General features: G+C 45.6%; 6 protein-coding genes across 6 annotated transcripts; 2 read left to right on the top strand and 4 right to left on the bottom strand.

Moving 5' to 3' along the window:
* Positions 1-176: 176 nt before the first annotated feature.
* MUP3 (Mup3p) lies at positions 177-1,826 on the top strand (the record flags this gene model as incomplete). The annotated part of the gene is made up of 1 exon (XM_003648457.1): positions 177-1,826. The coding sequence occupies one exon, from the start codon at positions 177-179 to the stop codon at positions 1,824-1,826; it is 1,650 nt and encodes a 549-aa protein (XP_003648505.1).
* Positions 1,827-2,062: 236 nt separating this feature from the next.
* On the bottom strand, positions 2,063-7,099 carry Ecym_8418 (uncharacterized protein; the record flags this gene model as incomplete). The annotated part of the gene is made up of 1 exon (XM_003648456.1): positions 2,063-7,099. One exon carries the CDS (start codon positions 7,097-7,099, stop codon positions 2,063-2,065), a length of 5,037 nt encoding a protein of 1,678 aa, XP_003648504.1.
* Positions 7,100-8,235: 1,136 nt separating this feature from the next.
* On the bottom strand, positions 8,236-9,111 carry Ecym_8417 (RNA-binding protein; the record flags this gene model as incomplete). The annotated part of the gene is made up of 1 exon (XM_003648455.1): positions 8,236-9,111. The coding sequence occupies one exon, from the start codon at positions 9,109-9,111 to the stop codon at positions 8,236-8,238; it is 876 nt and encodes a 291-aa protein (XP_003648503.1).
* Positions 9,112-10,437: 1,326 nt separating this feature from the next.
* On the bottom strand, positions 10,438-11,208 carry Ecym_8416 (60S ribosomal protein eL8; the record flags this gene model as incomplete). Its single annotated transcript, XM_003648454.1, has 1 exon — positions 10,438-11,208. One exon carries the CDS (start codon positions 11,206-11,208, stop codon positions 10,438-10,440), a length of 771 nt encoding a protein of 256 aa, XP_003648502.1.
* Positions 11,209-11,755: 547 nt separating this feature from the next.
* Positions 11,756-13,711, bottom strand: GUT1 (glycerol kinase; the record flags this gene model as incomplete). The annotated part of the gene is made up of 1 exon (XM_003648453.1): positions 11,756-13,711. The coding sequence occupies one exon, from the start codon at positions 13,709-13,711 to the stop codon at positions 11,756-11,758; it is 1,956 nt and encodes a 651-aa protein (XP_003648501.1).
* A 2,346-nt stretch (positions 13,712-16,057) lies between these two features.
* On the top strand, positions 16,058-17,608 carry FPS1 (Fps1p; the record flags this gene model as incomplete). The annotated part of the gene is made up of 1 exon (XM_003648452.1): positions 16,058-17,608. One exon carries the CDS (start codon positions 16,058-16,060, stop codon positions 17,606-17,608), a length of 1,551 nt encoding a protein of 516 aa, XP_003648500.1.
* Positions 17,609-17,938: the final 330 nt, after the last annotated feature.

Below are 17,938 nucleotides of genomic sequence, written 5' to 3'. Positions count from 1 at the left end.
GATAACAGAAATTGTTAGCCAGTTGAACTACTAAATACCATATTATATATAGTCCTATTTTATTTTTTGAATCCGCAAGCAGCTAGATCCAATAGTTCATACTAAATTTGCTCAATTGTTCAGAGTGGTAGCTCTTCCGTGTTTTTACAGCAGTTCTCTAGATTTTTCATATTCTGATGAGCAGGGAAGAGGATGCCAAGGTACCACTGCTTAGTTCACCTCGACTAGAGAATGGGAGTTCTTCTGATTCTTATGCTTATTACGATGCTGCTAAAACATCTGAAGAGGTTAATGGGGTGCCAGATTTGGGTAATGAAGTGCCACAAGGGAGGCACCTTGGATTGTTCTCGATGATCGTGATGTTTGTTTCCAGGACCGTTGGGTCAGGAATTTTTGCCACTCCAAGTTCAATGTTCATCAATTGCGGAGGGAATCCTCTACTATTCTTTATTATCTGGTTTATTGCTACTTTGGCTGCATTTTCAGGACTCTATTTGTTTCTTGAATTTGGCTGCCTATTACCTAGATCAGGGGGGGCCAAAAACTTCTTGGAAGCAGTTTATGACAGACCAAAATTGATGATGAGTGTAAGCTTAGCTGCATTTTCAGTGCTAACCTGTTTTTCAGTCTCTGGGGCAATCGTATTTGGCAAATACACGCTTTATGCACTGGGATTCGATGAAGAGTACGTTAATGTCAAGTCTAGAATGTGTAACTACATTGGTGCGGTATCAGTAATGATTATTGTGGTGATTCATGGGGTTTCTGTCAAGCATGGGATAATTGTGCAGAACTTTTTGGGCGGATTGAAGTTACTTTTGGTTGCTGTGATGTCCATTACAGGTATTTATGCAATTTTCTTTAATGATCCAGATGCAGTGAATGGTACTGGGGGCACTACCGATTTTTTCTCATGGCATTCTCAAGATACTTCACTGATAACCAGTTCTTCTTTAACGGCTGCATTTATGCAGGCATTTTTCTGTTTCTCTGGATGGGACGGCGTGCACGCCGTTGCTTCGGAAATTATGGATCCGGTCAGGACAATGAGAATTGCAGGCCCACTCTCATTACTTATATCATTTGCATGTTATATGCTTCTCAATTTTGCATATATTAAAGTGCTATCGTGGGATGAAATAAAACATGCAGGACCATTAATAGGTTCGGTTTTGTTTTCTAAGCTCTATGGGAAGACTGTTGGGAGGCAGCTCGTAACTCTTTCTGTGGCTGTATCAACAGCATCGAATTTATTTGTGGTAATCTATAGCACATCAAGGATGAATCAGGAATTTTTCAGAGAAGGTTACTTACCATTTAGTAAAAAAATGGCAAGTAACTGGCCATGGGGTGCTCCTTTCCCATCTTTGTTGTGTTGTGGAGTGATCACCTCTTTATGGCTAATTATGTTGCCTCAGAGCGGCAAAGCATATGATTATTTGGTTAATTTTGAAGGATATCATAAACAATTCTTCCTAATGTTAATTGCAATCGGTCTCTTCATTTATAGAAGAAGGCACCCCGATACTAGGGCGGAAATAAGAGCATCTCTTGTTGGCGTTGGATTTATTATATTTATTTCTGCGTACTTAATGGCAGGTCCATTTTTTGGTGATCAATCGATCAACAAAGTAGCATGGTTACCCCCTTATCAAATTACTGCAATTTTAACGCTTATACTATCGTTTATTTTCTGGCTATTAAAATTCGTCATTATACCACGTATTTTTGGCTATCAATTACAAGCTTCTCTTATAACCCTCGATGACGGGCTAGCTATCAAGCAATGGAAGCGTCAGTATACTGACCATACTTTAGATCAATAAATCTTTGAGTATCAAAATTCACCTTGAAAATGCGTAGTAAAAATACTGAATTGAACTTAATCATATTATATATATAAGCATATGGGAGTATAAATAAAATAAAAAAATACTAACTATGATAATATAAAATATATACTTTTATATTTTGCTTGGTGTTTCTTTAAAATGTGATGATATAATAATAATAATAATAAAAGTTGACATTTGTGGGAAATGAAGGGTATTAAAAATATGTATTAATATCTAGAGTTGAGCTTTTTCACAAAGGCTTCCTTTGCTAATTGAATCAATGCTTCCAATTCATCACTATCCTCGCACATACGATAGAACAGGCTTCCCTTGTTCAACAATAATGTATAGGGGTGATCGTATTCAGCAAGTTCTCCAGAATCAATAACCAACACCTTATCGTAGTCAATAATAGATCTTAATCTGTGGGCAATAGTTAAGATCGTACTCCCACTAAACTCTTCGCGAATAGTTTGCTGAATTTTAGCGTCTGAGGCGTAATCAATGGAGGCAGTAGCCTCATCTAGTAAAATGGCCTTCGGGTTACGCAACAGAGAGCGTGCCAAACAAACCAACTGCCTTTGGCCTTGCGATAGGTTGGAACCACCTTCAGTAATTTCACTGGTCAAATCCAAAAATTTATTGACATTTTCAAAGCTCAGAGATGAGCTAGAACTAGGGATGTCTGTTGGGGTTAATTCTTCTTGTACAATCAGATTAACCCGCTTTAACGCTTCAAATATCCGGTCGTCAGCATACTCGCTATATGGATCCAAGTTACTTTTAATTGTACCAGCAAACAAGACCGGATCCTGTGGAATAATTGTTATAGATTGGCGCAGTCTTTTTAGCCTAATACTGGTAATATCAACATTATCCAACTTTATAGTACCAGTATCTGGATCCAAAAATCTAAACAGGGCAGTAATAATAGTGGATTTACCAGCACCAGTTCTACCGACTATACCAACCTTTGATTGAGGTTCCACAGTAAATGTTACATTTTTGATAACCTTTGGCAGATTGGATGCATAACGTAATGATAAATTGTTTACTTCGATTTTACCCCTATCAGGCCATTCTGGAGGAGGTTCGTATAATCCAGTCGAAGGCTCTTGTTCTATTTTCATATATTCTTTCAATCTTTCTACAGAATTCATAGTCATTTCGACATTGGAATATAATCTCACTAGCCATAAAGCGCCTTCTGTAAAAGATATGGCATATATCAAAGAAATACCAGCCAACCCTGCATCCAAAGAATTGACGTTAAGTAAGATAAAGATTCCAGACGCCAATATGACAAAAGCACCAATAAAGTCAATCCTGAAGGCTAGCCAACGGTTAGTAACCCACAAGTAAAAGAATGGCCTGTTGTGAGTGTCAACCTTTGACAAGTTATCTGCTAAAAACCGGCGTTCATCGCCAAAAGCACGAATAGTTGTAACACCTACAAGCGTTTCCGAAAAGTGCTGGTGAATAGGCGACTTAGTAATTGATTCAAATCTTTGCAGTTCCCGAGATCCAACAAGGTAGAAATATCCAACAATGTAGTACGAAACACATATTACAATGGCAAAAAAAAGGAATACTGGAGTGATGTAACCAATCAATAAAATAGTAGTGATACATTGAACTAATGACGCAAAAGCACCCTCAAAAAATGGAATCAATTCTTCATCAATAGCTTCTACATCTCTGGAAAACCTGTTCATTATTCTGCCGGTGGGAGTAGAATCGAAAAACCTTAGCTTTGCATATAGAACTTTTTTGAGCAGTAACGTAAAGATTTTTCTTGAAGCTTTTAAACCGGAAATATAACTTAGAATGACTTTCACTGTGGATATCAAAGCCCTTAAAGTACCAAGTAAAATATATATAGACAAATAGTAAAACGTGTTACGAGTGGTGGTTGATAGAGTCTTGGCCCCTGGACGAAGAATTGTGGAGAGTATAGTGACAGCGTTGTCGGTAGAATGCTTCAATGAAGCAAAATTATGCGACATAAGTGTTGATGCCGAGCCAGTCAATATTGATACCTTCGACCCATCACCCAAAGTAGAAGCCCATGTACGGAGCCACCAAGATTGACGCATAGATATGAATTCTTCAAGTAAGAACACGAAGAATAAAAACAAAAAAATGTTGCGACCAAATATCTTGCCATACCACATATAGACGTCAAGTCCCACCACACCCTCCTGTTTGACTTCTTCTTTAATCAGCTTACCTCTCTTTGCCCTGTCTTCATCTGTTTCCGGGACACTTTTCTGTGTTGCTCCATTGATAGAGGATATTCCTTCTTTGGAAATCTTTTTATGCAATTTTCCTAGATCCAAATCACTTCTGTTATCGTCCATGCGCTTCAAATTCACGGAAGAAGTTTTCGTTGACATCAATGACGATTTCAATAAATCATCTTCGCCCAAAAGACCACGATTAAACAGTTCGAGAGGCTCGCCCTGAGCTGTAACTTTAGCGTTTTCCAAAATAACTACCCAATCTGCATTTTTCAAAGTAAGAGCAGTATTATGCGAAACCAAGACACACGTTCTACCTTCCATTAATGGGCCAGTGATACAGTGTTTGTATATCCATTGTGCAGTATGAGAATCCACGGCGCTCAAACAATCGTCTAAAAGTATATGTCTTGCTCTGGAATACATGGCTCTAGCGAGAGAAACCCTCTGTTTTTGACCGCCAGACAGGGTGATACCCTTTTCACCAACTTCAGTTTGATCACCAGCATTTAAGATTTCTAAATCACGAGTTAATCCACAAGCATGTATAACAGCATTGTACCTATTTGCTTCGTAAGGAGCACTGAACAAGATATTGTTCCTAAGAGTATCATTTAGTAACCAAGCAGACTGAGAACAGTACCCAATGGAATCGGTCATACCATCGGCATCCACGACGAGGTCTTCTCTTGGATTCAACGCAGGGACATAAATTTTACCTTCCGATAGGTTAATTTCACCTAGCAATCCCATAAGTAATGAGGTTTTACCGGAACCCGTTGGCCCAACAATAACGTTCAGCTTACCAATTTTGAAATCGATGTTCAAGTTCTTCAGCTTGAAATCTGTGGCGCTATCGTGGTCCCAACCGATTGTCGCGTTAGAAAACCCTAACCTATCTTTCTTAACAGTCAACTGACGGTACTTCGGGGTTTCATCCTGATCCAAGAAATTTTGTATTCTTCTTAGGGATACAGAACATTGTACCAATGAGAATACAATATCGCAGAGCTGGTCCAAAGGATTTCTTAGCAGCACAAACAAAGAGAGCGCTGTAAATGCAACCGGCGTTGTTAATACCTCACCCTGGACGTAGATATAAACACAAAACGAAGCAGATGCAACTAATGTTGGTGTAATATACCATACGAAGGAGGATAAAGACCAAACAACCACTCTTCTTAACATGACGGATAATTCCATTTCCCTAATCTTCTGGACATCGGATTCAAACTTATCCTCCCATGCAAAAAACTTGATGATGCGAATTGCCTGCAAAGTTTCATTCAACTTCTGGATTCGTCTATCTGTGCACGCTAATGCATCCTCTTGCAATTCGCCCAGTTTAGTTGCGAATCGCAGGTTTATCGGCAGGATACAAATAATAAATGTTGCACCCACCAGAGCTGACCAGCCCAACAAGCGATATAGTAAAACCATAGCTACAATGGCCATAACAACGCTTTCTAACAGCATGTGAATGTATGCAGAAACCTGTGAAACTTTAATAGAATCCACAGCCATCAAGTTGATGATCGCCCCCAGATTGGCCGGTTTGGACTTTTCGTCCCCATCGATCTCATCCGCAGCGCTTAAACCATGCAGGTCTAGAGTAACCTGCGATGAGGATTGCGACGACGCATTGCTACCGCTTCCTACAGAAATACTTCTTCGCAAAGCCTTGTTATAGATCTCAGAGATCACCAACGATTTGAGTCTGATGCATATGCGGCGTCCCGTAAAGAGCGCCTGACCTTGGAAAACCGTTACAGTCAATCGGCTGATAAACATCCCAAACACATAGAACCAAGCGACATTCTTCGGCGTTCTAGACGGATCATCCACATACTCTAAGACCCTTTTTAGTAGGATGGTAGGAACAAACGTCATCAACGCATCGGCAGAGCCCCACAGGCACTGCAAGGTAAACCCAGTGGACAAGAATCCGATTAAGTTCCTAGTTATAGAACGTTTTACACGTTTCTTAAGCACATACCGGTGAAACCGCTTCGCTACAAAGATCGAGTAGTCATCCATACGCAACCCCCAAATGTCCTTAAACTCAACACGCCGCAAATGCGCATTCCATATAAACTTGTCTACCCAAGACCAACTAATAAACGAAGCCAGAGACGCTATAGGCTCCGGCGATGGTACTACACCAGGCGAAGTGTGATACAGAACCGCAAGTTCGTTCCGTATGTTCGCCGTGAACAACAGCAAGAACAAACCAAGATCCAAAAAAAACTGCGACTTGTAATAACGGCCCCCTATCACACTGTCTATAGAACCAAGACAAACCGACCGGAAGGGCAAAACAGACGCAACAAACAAACCGAAATACGAAACAAAAGACAACGCCCACAGATTGCCAAGTCTTCCAATCCACTGAACATTTTGGTTCACATTTCCGAGCCGCAACAGACAAGTCCCCGCCAAGCAAACCCACAAACCGAGCCGAACTACCGTTGAATTTTCAGGAAACAATTCCTGTAATTCCTGGCGTCGCCGCGCCTCAACCAACACCCCACAGTGCAAACACACCTGCACCAAGCAAAGCAGACATTCCACAACCGTCCGACATTTCTCCAGCAGCCCCCTCCGGACAACCTCCGCAACGCCATGTGGATTGCCGTGGCTGTCCTCCAACCTCAGGTTCTCGATCGAAAAATGCTCCTCCATCAAACTCTGTGTGCGCTTACCCGGCTCCTTGCCTTCCCATTCACACGACCCGCCGTCCCCGCCGTCCCCCACCGTCGATGCATAGCACCGGCCTCGCCGCCGCCCTCCATCCTGGCCACGTGCCACCAGCGGCTCCTGTTCTCCCTCACCAACCGCCCGCTGTCGCCACCGACGCTCGGTAACCCACTGCAGCACCCACAGGCTTCGTACCACCCGGTATCCAACAACAGATGCAAAAACGCACAACACCCCTACCGGCACGTAGTAGTCGATATATACCAACCGACCGCACTCCGTAATATCGTCGTGCTCCCACAGGGGGCAGCCTCCGTTAACAGCCATATATGCTCTCTCTATGCAGAACTTCCAGAAAAAAAGCAACTGCTCTCCAACAACAGACTCTGGGAGGAAAAGGAAGGAAAAAAAATTGAAGTAGCTTTAAAAAGTATTTTTTTTCTTTTCACACAGCACACAGCACGCAGGAAGAGGTCTGTTCTCTGTAGTGCATCTTGTGTACCGACTTACGTCTCCTACTATATGCTGTCTTCTTTTTCGGTGTTTTCCAGTTTTGTTACCTGCTATATCTTGCGGCAAGGCTCATAATAACGACCTTCCTTTTTCTCCCTTTGAAGGAAGAATCTGCTGTTGTTGTTTGTTGTTGTTTCTTTTTGGCCCAGCCGGCCCGGCTGTGTCGCGGTTACTGCCGCTGCGCATCTCGGCTCGTTTTTCGGTACGTACCGTCCATATGTTGTGGATGTTAAAAAACGTATCTTATTTCGGCACCGGCGGCTGCGCCGGCTTGCCGTCCCCTTGTTCCGCACAGGCCAAACGGTTGGCCCTGCAAGCACGGGATTCTTGATGGCCGGCGACGGCCAATGACGCAGCAAATAGAAAAAATACCGCATCTTCCTCTTCTTTCCCTATATACGTTATATATGACGGATGATATTGTATTGTAACAAGGAACCCAAAACGACGGGTCCACTTGCCCAAAGCTAGATAACACAATATATGCGGAGAACGTATGCCTGGGGTCGTACTGCGTGGTGTGCCCCTTTTCATTCGATAGCTTACAAAATATTATAATGATTCGAGGTGGTGGTGGGGCCTTGCCGCCGCGACTGCGGCGGCAGCCGCGGCTGGTGGTGTTTCCTTCCTGCATGACGGATGATATAATACTAAAAAGTAAAATATAATAAAAAAGCAAACGTGATGCAAGGCTGGGAACAGCGGAAGTCCTTCCTCCTCTCTTGGTGCTATATTATTTCTAGAACTTGTTGCTGTTTTTTTGTTCTTTTTTTTGTTCTCTTCTTGATCTTCTTCGTCTTAAAAAAATGTTTTGCCACGATTGTAATGTAAATTCATATTCTTTCCTTCTTTCTGCAAAATAATCTCCGTTAATCTAAGTTTTGTGCGTCATGTGCAGGCCGTCCCTCCTCCCCTGTATGTGCGTGCGTGCGTGTGTCCCTCGGGCAACTTCAGTGTGGGTGAGACGCATTGCTAATACTCAAATTACCCGCAGTGTCAGCGGCGGCTGCACCGAGCTGGTCGTCGGACTCAGGTTTAGTAGCCGCAACATCTACGGTGATTTCTCTGTCCTTCAAAGTCTTGGACTGGAACTCTTCCATTTTCCTGGTGATGGCGTCATCGCCCTCGCTCATGCCTTCGAAGGCGACAAAGGCGATACCCCGATTCATCGACTTGGAGTAGAAATACCGGTTCGAAACGGTGTCACGCATACGTCTCATGGGCAAAACAATAAGTTCTGCCTTGGTGCCAAAGAACTCTGCGATCTCCTCCTTGGTCGCGTAATAGGGGATATTATTGACGTACAACGTGTCGAAAGATCTCTGCATCTGGTCTAACGGGACCTTTTCTCTCTGCGGGGGCGCAGGAACAGCCTGGCCCCGAACAAACTTTTTGCCCCGGCGACTACTGGTCCCCCTCGCGTTCAACCCACCCCTTTTTTGTTGTTTCTGTTGATCTCTTTGTTCCCTGGTCAGGGCCTGCCGGATGTAGATGGCTCTATCCTTCACCACGGTTTTATCGTATTTTTCTTTGACTGCGTCAAAGTCGATTTTGACAGGGAACTTGACAAACGCGTACCTCTGCTTGTAGAACTTGCCCGTCTTGTTGGAGGGGATTTCCACGTCCACGTCCAAGCCAAACACCTGTTTGAGATCGTCTTCGGAGCAGTCGCCAGTGAGATTCCCTATGAAAATCGTCGTGTTGGGGTCGACGTCGGGCCTTGGGGACTCGTCGAGCTGGGCATCGACGGCGGAGGGAGCTGGAACAGCTGGCACAACAATAGTTTCAGTTATAGGGGCGGTCGTAGTCACAGTTTCAGCGGACATTATTTATGAAATAAAATAAAAAATAAAAAAAAGACGTGTTCTTCTTCCTTTGACGATTCTTTCTCTATCTCTGCGGTGGAGGAGCACGACGAGGAGGAGGATATAGAAATTACCAGTTAGTATAAGTAAAAGCAGACCCAAGTAACTAAAGTAAATAGTACTATTTTCTCTTAATTTTTAAATATAAAAACTATCATAAAAACAACGAATCAAACAACACCAGAAAAAAGTGAGTGGGAATGAGGGGAATAAATAAACTTTGAACCAAAAATAAAATACTTCCAGAGAAAAACAAGAACAAGAATCTCGTTCTTTCTTTTCAACGAGGAAATATGCCAAAAACTGTGTTTTCTCTGTCTTCTCCCTTTTTTTCATGTAGCCCGCACAGCATGCGTCTTCTGGGATAAACGAACAGAATCTTCCTTTCTGCTGCGTCTTGGATCTCTGTGGAAAGTGGAACAAAGGGTTCAGGTTTCACATTGTTGTCGTTTCTTTGTGGTTTGTCTATCCAATGATAGCAACGGGAAAAAAAGGACGAATTGGCCCTGGTTTGGGTGACATATGGCATTTTAAGGTAGTGCGCGCCGCGCGCGTGCCGCGGGGGGAGGGGCGGTGAAAGCGTGCTGCATTTTTTCCTGTCTGCGCATTGCTGGTGGGCTACGTGTCTTTCTCACGGTGACGAACAATGTACGTTTTAGCAGGCAACGGGCGGTGGCGTTCGTTCTTCCCCCCTGCGCTTGCACATAGAGGGCGCATCCAGCAAGGTGCGGAGGTTTCTGCGGTCTTTTAGAGCACCCTTGCCAAAACGCGTTACAACGTATGCAGGGAGCTGCGTGGCTGGGCGGACAAGGTACGCTACGCTTTGCGCATCGCAGGATGGTTATTCAAAAACCATTAAAATTTGCATTAATCCGTTCCGAAACAGCGGTTGGAGACGTTTTGTACATATGTGTATACAACTCTCTCTGGGCGTCTCTGTAACCCTAACATGTTGCGAAACAAACCACAGTCCTGTCCACTTCAACGAGGGGGGAGTGCCCGCTTCCGTCAACGTGGTTGTGTGTGTTGGGGAGGGTACTTCCCAACACACACAACCACTCTCTGAAGTCGGTATGCTCGCTCGCCCACTATAATGAACAAGGCTGTGGAGTGCTAGAGCTTCAACAAAACGCCGTGTGAGAAAGTGCGAGCTCGATGCGTCCGGCGGGGTGCCCCGCCGGACGCATCTCACTGCATGAAAAAAAAGTTTAGAGAAAAAATTGATTAGTTCAAACAATATAAACAGTAAAATTAGTAGGATCCTTCTTGTTATTATTATGCTCAAACTTATGCGGCCTCGGAGGCTCTGGTTCTCTTGGCCAATCTGGCTTGAGCCTTAGCGCCCATGATACCACCACCCCAGTGCTTCTTGGTTTCGTCGTACTTCTCCATGTAGTTGGCGTTAACGGTGGAGATCAACTTGGCCAAGGCGGCTTCGTCGCCCTCTCTGACCTCGGTCAAGGCGGCGACCGCGGAAGTCTTCTGGTTAACCAAGGTACCCAATCTGGCCTTACCCTTGACGATGGCGTATGGAACACCCATCTTCTTACACAAAGCAGGCAAGAAGACGACCAATTCGATGGGGTCAACGTCGTTGGCGATAAGGACCAACTTGGCTTTCTTGTTTTCAACCAAGGAGACAACGTGGTTCAAACCAAACTTGACAACGTATGGCTTTGGAGAGGCTTCCTGCTTGGTCTTGCCTTCGGCGATGGCGGCGGCTTCCTTGGTCAATCTCTCCTTCTTTTCGGAAGCGGTTTCAGGTCTGTACTTGTTGAACAACTTGAAGGTTTCAGCAGCGGTGTTTCTGTCCAAAGTGTATTGGAATTGAGCGATGGAAGGTGGGACCTTCAATCTGATGGACAAGATCTTCTTTTGTCTTTGCAACTTGACATATTCTGGCCATCTGACATATCTGGACAAGTTTCTCTTTGGCTGGATGGATTGACCAATACCATATTTCCTTGGTTCCGAAACGGCCAATGGGTTTTTGGCATGGAAAGACTTTGCAGACTTGGTAGATAGAGGGGCTGGGTTAACCTTCTTGGATGGAGCCATTGCTGAATAGTCGGACGCAGTTGTAGTTGGGAAATCCACTTCGAGTAGCGAAACTTGCTTCTGAAGGACGATATATCTTGGTCACAAAATTTATACCAAGAAAGGTTTGTGTAAAAACTGCGTGGGTCTGCTGCGTGGGTCTCATATTTTTTATTTTCGGCAGCCGCGTGATCGCGTGGGTAAATTTTCTAGTGCAACCGCGTTACAGATATATTGGTGTGTTAGGATGTAGAAGTACATCCGTACATCCGTGAGTGGCAGTCACAGCTTCAATTAGCTTTATTCTGGCATCTGCATCTGCATCTGCATCGCACGTCCTTCCATGCCCTGCAAAATCGGTAACGGTCGCTGCTCCCTACATGCATGCATATCCTTTATTGTTATTTTTATTTCTGAAAACAAATATGTATATATCATATATATATCATTCATCAACTACGTAGGTATCGTATCATCCTTCATCCTTCATTTCATCTTTTATAAAGTTCACCAAGTTCTAGTTCGTTGTAAAATTCGCTGCGCAACATCGTGCATCATTTCAGATGCTCTAGTTCACAGAGGTGCTGGTGCTGCCTTCTGCATCTCCCAACCAGCCCTTGGTACGTTCAATGGCCGTCTCCCAGCGTTTCCAGTTCTTTCTTCTGACTTTGTCATCGGACTGGCTGGCAAATATCTTCAACCGTGACGAGACGCTGTCAGACGAACGCAATGCTTCCTCTTTACTTAGACCACCGCGGAATATCCACGTCTTGACGTCCTCTAGGTCTTTCCACATACGGTCTGCGGGGTTCTCGTATGCCATGGAAGCCGCAATGGCCGCACCCAAGGCAGTGCATTCCGCGGAGGGGGATCTTCTGACCTTGACGCAAGGTCCCAAGATATCGGCCTGTATTTGCATGACTTCATCGGACTTGGACATGCCTCCGTCAACGGCCAATATAGACAACGGAGAATGTTCGTAGGTTCCTGCGTCGACGAGTTCTTCCAAGAAATCGCTGTCCTTGGCCGCTTCGCCAAACGCGTCGGAGCTCATGGCCTTCAAGATGGCTCTTGCCTGGAAACAGACACCCTCGATGGCTGCACGGGCGATATGAGATGCAGTGGTAAATTGCGACATACCCATGATGGTACCACGCGCCTCGGAGTCCCAGTATGGAGCAAACAGACCACTGAAGGCGGGGACAAACACAACACCGCCAGAATCGGGAACTCTGGATGCCAAGGGGCCCACGTCTTCCGCTCTAGGGAACAGACGCAAGTTGTCTCTTAGCCACTGGACGACGGCACCGGCGACAGCGACGGAACCTTCCAGGACAAAGTGAGGCTTGCATTCTTCCTCGCCTTCTAAGTTGGGGAACCAGTAGCCAAAGGTGGTCAAGGCACCGTGCTGTGAGATCAATTTCTTGATACCCGTGTTGAACAACAAGAAGCATCCGGTACCGTACGTACACTTGGCGGAACCAGCCTTGAAAGCCATCTGGCCCACCAAAGAAGAACTCTGGTCGCCCAAACAACCTTGGATTGGCACACACTTGACTGCAAAGTCCTGCAAGACCTTCCAGGCCGCCTCAGTCAACTTATTCTTGGTGATTTCCGGCGCGCAAAAGTCGCCGTAGTGGTAAGCGGAGGGCAAAATCTTGGGCATGTTGACCTTGGTCTGGTCGATTCCCCAATACTCCAGCAACTCAGGGTCGTAGTCCAACGTGTCCAGGTTCATGAACCCCGTTCTGGACGCATTGGTAACGTCCGACACAAAGTTGTGGTTCTTGGTCAAGTGGTAAATTAACCATGTGTCCACGGTGCCAAACATCAAGTCCGACTTCTCGTACGCCTCCTGCACTTCAGGCACGTTGTCCAAAAACCAGCGCAACTTGGAGCATGAGAAGTACGTGGAAAACACCGGCAGCCCCGTCTTGGCCCTCAAACGCTCCGACTCCTCCAGCGTCGTGCTGCTCTTCTTCGCATTCACAATGTCCATCGTACGCGTGTCATTCCACACAATACCATAGTCCACCACGGGCAGCCCCGTCTCCTTGGACCACACAATCGTCGTCTCTCTCATGTTGGTCACACCAATGCACGTGATCACATATGGTGCGAAGTTGTTCGCAACACGGTCCTCATTCACCTTGTTGATAGAAATCAACGTCGCAGCAAAACACTGCACCACATTAGCCAAGATGTTCATCGGCTTGCACTCAACCCACCCCGGATGGGGGAACCGCAGAGTGGGATCATTCACCTCTATCTCCACATACTCGTTGGCCTCGATAGCAACCCCCTCCGCAGAAAATATAACATTCTGCTGAGGACTCTTGTCCCCGCCGTTAGCCGCTGCTGCGGCCGCCTCCTTGTCCTTGGTCGCCGTCGTCGAGTATTCTATCTGGTACTTCGACACTTCCTGGCCCATCTTGTTGAACAAGATGGCACGAGTCGACGTCGTGCCTACATCTATCGACGCAATAAGCGGAATCTCAGCCATGGGATCCTTACTCAAAGTCATCTCTCCCAATATAACGCCCTATTTCCGATGAAAAATCAATCCAGAAAATTCAAAAAAAATGACTAATTTTTTGTCCTCCCAAACAGAACTTTTATTACTATCTCTCCGAACCAGAAACGGAACAACCACCACTGATTCTCCTGATTGTAACTATAAAGAAAAGAGGAAAAATCTCAAACGAAAAACTCTGCTGCACCTGGCCTTTCTTCTGGTGATTCTTAGAATTCCACTGACAAATATATATATGTATATCTATATATATATGATACGTCTCGCTGCTGTCTTCAACTTCAGACCCTTCTCCAGAAGATAATGGTTCTTCCCACTCTTGTCAAAAACCCTCTCTTCTTTATACGATTTTTTTAATTTTGCTTTGTATAATGTTCAATCATAATTCCTTGTATTATTCAAAGAAAGAAGAAAAAAAAAGAATTTGACTAAATTTTTTCTGTGGATTTCTCGCTGACATTCTGCATAAAAAATACTATTGATCTGCGAAATTCTTGTGGGGTAAAAACAAATAAAAAAACACTAATTTAAAAATATAGCCTTTTTCCTGCAAAAAATAACGCCCCTGGCAGCTGGCGACCTGGGCCGCCCAGCGTAATAAACCGGGTTCAAATTTAGCTCACGTCTGGCTCGGCCATCTTTTTTTTAAAACGTGTTTCTGCACCCTGCTGCACCTGTCCTGCACCGCGTATGCCCGCCATGCACAAGCCCACACCAAACTCTTCGCAGATAGATGCCTTAGTAATCCACGTCCGTCCTGCAGTAGCCGTATACTGCGCTTTGCTACCTTCTACGACGTCGGATGTGCAAACTACCACCGGAGACGAGGAACCACGAAAGGCCGCCGGACATGGTTCCGGAACTTGGTGCACAATGCGCGTGTGGGGCGTGCGCAGCTGCCACACCTGGCTGGACGTGGTGTACACGACATTCCCCCAGGCCGATCACACACACGCGCGCGCGCGCGTGTGTGCGCACAGCCCTTGCAAGGGCATCACGCACGTCTCTGGGACATGGACCTTTCATAACCATTGATAAGAGGACGCGCGAGAGATCCGCGCAGAACCCAACCCCACACATTCGTGGGAAGTGTCACCCATGACTGCCGGAAAAGAAAAATGCATATCCCCGGAGAAGCGGGGCAAAGAAGGCGGCTGCAGGGCTGATTGTTGTCGCTGGCCGCGTAGCGGCCAGCGACCTCCAGCCGCGCTGCAAGAAGGGCACAAAAACAAACTTGAAACCGCGACTTTGTGCCCACGCAAGAGACACGAGCCATTCCCGGCGGGAACGCGGGACGGGCGCGGGGGAGGGGGAGTTGCACTGTCTACCGCCGACACACAGAAGGAGAGTTCTGCGTCCCGCAGACCCATTTCCCGGCGCCCGCCGGGAAATGGGCCCACAACATGCAAAACGGGTTTCTGGTTCTCGAAGGTACAGACGACAGCAGGAGAAGCGGAATGCGAGCTTATTCGGTTTACGGAATAGCGGAGTGTGCTGTGGTCCTATGCCTGCGTTGCAGGCATAGGACCGAGGACCGAAGAACGGAGAGAAAGGAAGACACTGGGAGCGCTGGGCTGGCTACGGGGGAAGCTCCACTTTATTGTTTTTGTCGTTCTTTTTTGGAAAGTTTGTTCATGTGCGTGGACGCATGGATCGTACGGACCTATTATGAGACGTACGTTGGATTTTGTAAGTTTGTAATTTTGTTTGGGGCTGAAGAGAAACAGTGAGGGGAAGTGGAAAGTGGAAAGTGGAAAGTGGAAAGCGGGTCCACGGTGGGTTAGATGATGAGGAAAGGTAGCAGGAAAGATAGCAGACACCGTCGGTGACGGTGGGAAAAAGAAAGAGAGCAGTGGCTCTCTGGGGGATGTCTTCTTGTCTTGGGATTTCTTAAATTAAGTTTTTTTCTTCGTTAGGGAAGAAAATGTCAATTTAAATTGGAATTGTTATGTATGTCAGATGTGTATATATATATATAAGGGCAGTTGATGACAGCGGGCGTAATAAAGGAGTTTGTGGGATAGTGGAGGTTCAAGGCATTAGTTCTAAAACCTAGAAGGGGTGGGCCATCTGTATGCAACAATTGCGGAAGTGTAAATAAAGAAAAAAGTTCGAGAACTGCCACCATTATTATTACTAGGATTTCATCATCGCAGAAGTAATAGAGAGTTTTAAGCAAACTGCAAGGCTGGATAGGTTTCTGGAGATTTGCGGTACTGTGATATAGAGAAGGAGAGACAGGAGCGGTTTTTTTTTATAGTTATTAAAAAAAAAGCGGTTCCCCCAATATTATTGTTTTACTTTTTAGCTTTGGAGTCAGTTGCCGTATAAGCAGCGATGGGTGAGAATATTGGAATTTCGTATCAAGAAACGGGGAAGGGGAGAGATTTGGGTAATCATGGTGAGTCTGGTGAGGTTGCGTTTGGGCGGGATTTGAGCTTGCATCCTGATATGGAGAGGCAGGGGTCTGGTGGTGGAAGGGAAAGCGCGGGGGTGGCTGGATATGTGGCGTCGGAATCTGGCGGAGTGCCATTCCCCATGCAGGAGGTTGTTCCAAGCACCAGTGCGATTGCAGCTAATATTAGAAACCGCAGTTTGAAGGCGTCCAAGGGCCAGAAGATGGACGGTGCCAGGAGGTCTGGTTCGACGTTTTCGGAGTATATCGGGGATGGGATGAGGCACGATGAAGAGGAAGAGGATCAAACGTCGATTCCGATGATGGTCAAGTCCAAGGCTCTTTACCAGAATCCGCAGACTCCGACTGTTTTGCCCTCTAATTATCAGCCCATCAACCAGTGGTCGCAGTTCAAGGACCGGTATCTCAAGGAGTTTTTCGCCGAGTTTTTGGGGACGCTCGTTTTGGTATTTTTTGGAGATGCGGTGGTTGCGCAGGTGAGGACGTCGTCACAATCGCGTACTCGTTTGTTTCTTTCCAAATTGGACGAGGGGTCGCTTTCTGCAGATACAATCTCATACCTGCAGTACTTGGTCACGCCGGATGTTGCTGGATCAGGTGTTTCTGTGTCGCTATGCTGGGCCGCTGGAGTTGTTTTGGGTTTCTATGCATCTGGGGGATCGGCGATTTCCGGTGGGCATTTGAACCCTGTGGTGACGTTGGCCAACTATTTTTTTAGAGGGTTGCCCGCTAGAAAAGTTCCTATTTACTGGGCCGGGCAGATGCTGGGTGGTTACTTTGGTGGTTTGTTGACGTTTTGGTATTATCATTCTGTTATATTGGAAAACTTTCCTGATTGGAGAACCAATGAGGCTGTCATTGGCTGTTTCTCCGTGGTTCCTTTGCCGTACTTGACTCCAAGCAGACAGTTTATTAGCGAATTGGTCATTGGTGCCTTGTTGATCTTGGGAATTTTTTCACTTACTGATCCCTATACCTGTCTGTCTCCGGATTTGTTCCCTGTGATGTTATTCTTGTTGATTTTTGCTCTATTGGCTGCTGGTTCATACCAGACAGGAGCAGCTTTAAATCCAGCGCGTGATATAGGTCCGCGACTCGCTATGTGGACTGTCGGTTTTGATAGATCGCTGCTCTGGAGTAAACATCAGCACTTCTTCTGGGTTATATTGACAGCACCATTTATTGGTGGGTGTTTGGGGGCTTTGATATACGACGTCTTGATTTTCCAAGGCCACGAGTCGCCCGTCAACCAACCGGTCGCCGTTTGGATGGCTAAGTTGAGAAGGAAGATAAGCCCTAGAGGAAGCAAGATGAGTAATGACGGATCTTACGGTACAAATGCTGACCTGTCGATTTCTGAAAAGGAGATCCAAATTAGCGACATCCAAAGCAATCGTAAAGTCTCCCACAGGGATGTTGCCTTCAAGTCTGCTTCCAATAACGCGATGACGGTGGGATCGCAAAAGCAGTGACCACTAACTGGAACAATGAAAGAGCAAACGAACTAACGTCTTGATGTTTCAATTATGAGAATTAATTTTTAACGGATATAAATAATAGGAAAAACAAAAACAACCGGGGGAAGGAGACCCAACAGTGTATGAGCATGATTGGTTTGATTATGTTAAATATGTTTTAAAAAGTCTGCTTCCTAAACCGCCACCCCCCTCTTCTTTCCTTCGGGCTTTCCCAGCTCAAAGCAATGCATACTCGAAGCAGTGTGTGGTCTCGATTTGTAATCTGCTATTATATATGTATTTGTGCCTTGTGTTTCTAATACAGAATACGTTTTTAATCAGTCA

This window comes from Eremothecium cymbalariae, chromosome 8 (assembly GCF_000235365.1).
Source record: "Eremothecium cymbalariae DBVPG#7215 chromosome 8, complete sequence".
In the NCBI taxonomy this organism is placed as follows: Eukaryota; Fungi; Ascomycota; class Saccharomycetes; order Saccharomycetales; family Saccharomycetaceae; genus Eremothecium; species Eremothecium cymbalariae.
Note: the sequence above shows the minus strand (reverse complement) of the source record. Positions and strands in the feature narration are given on the sequence as shown.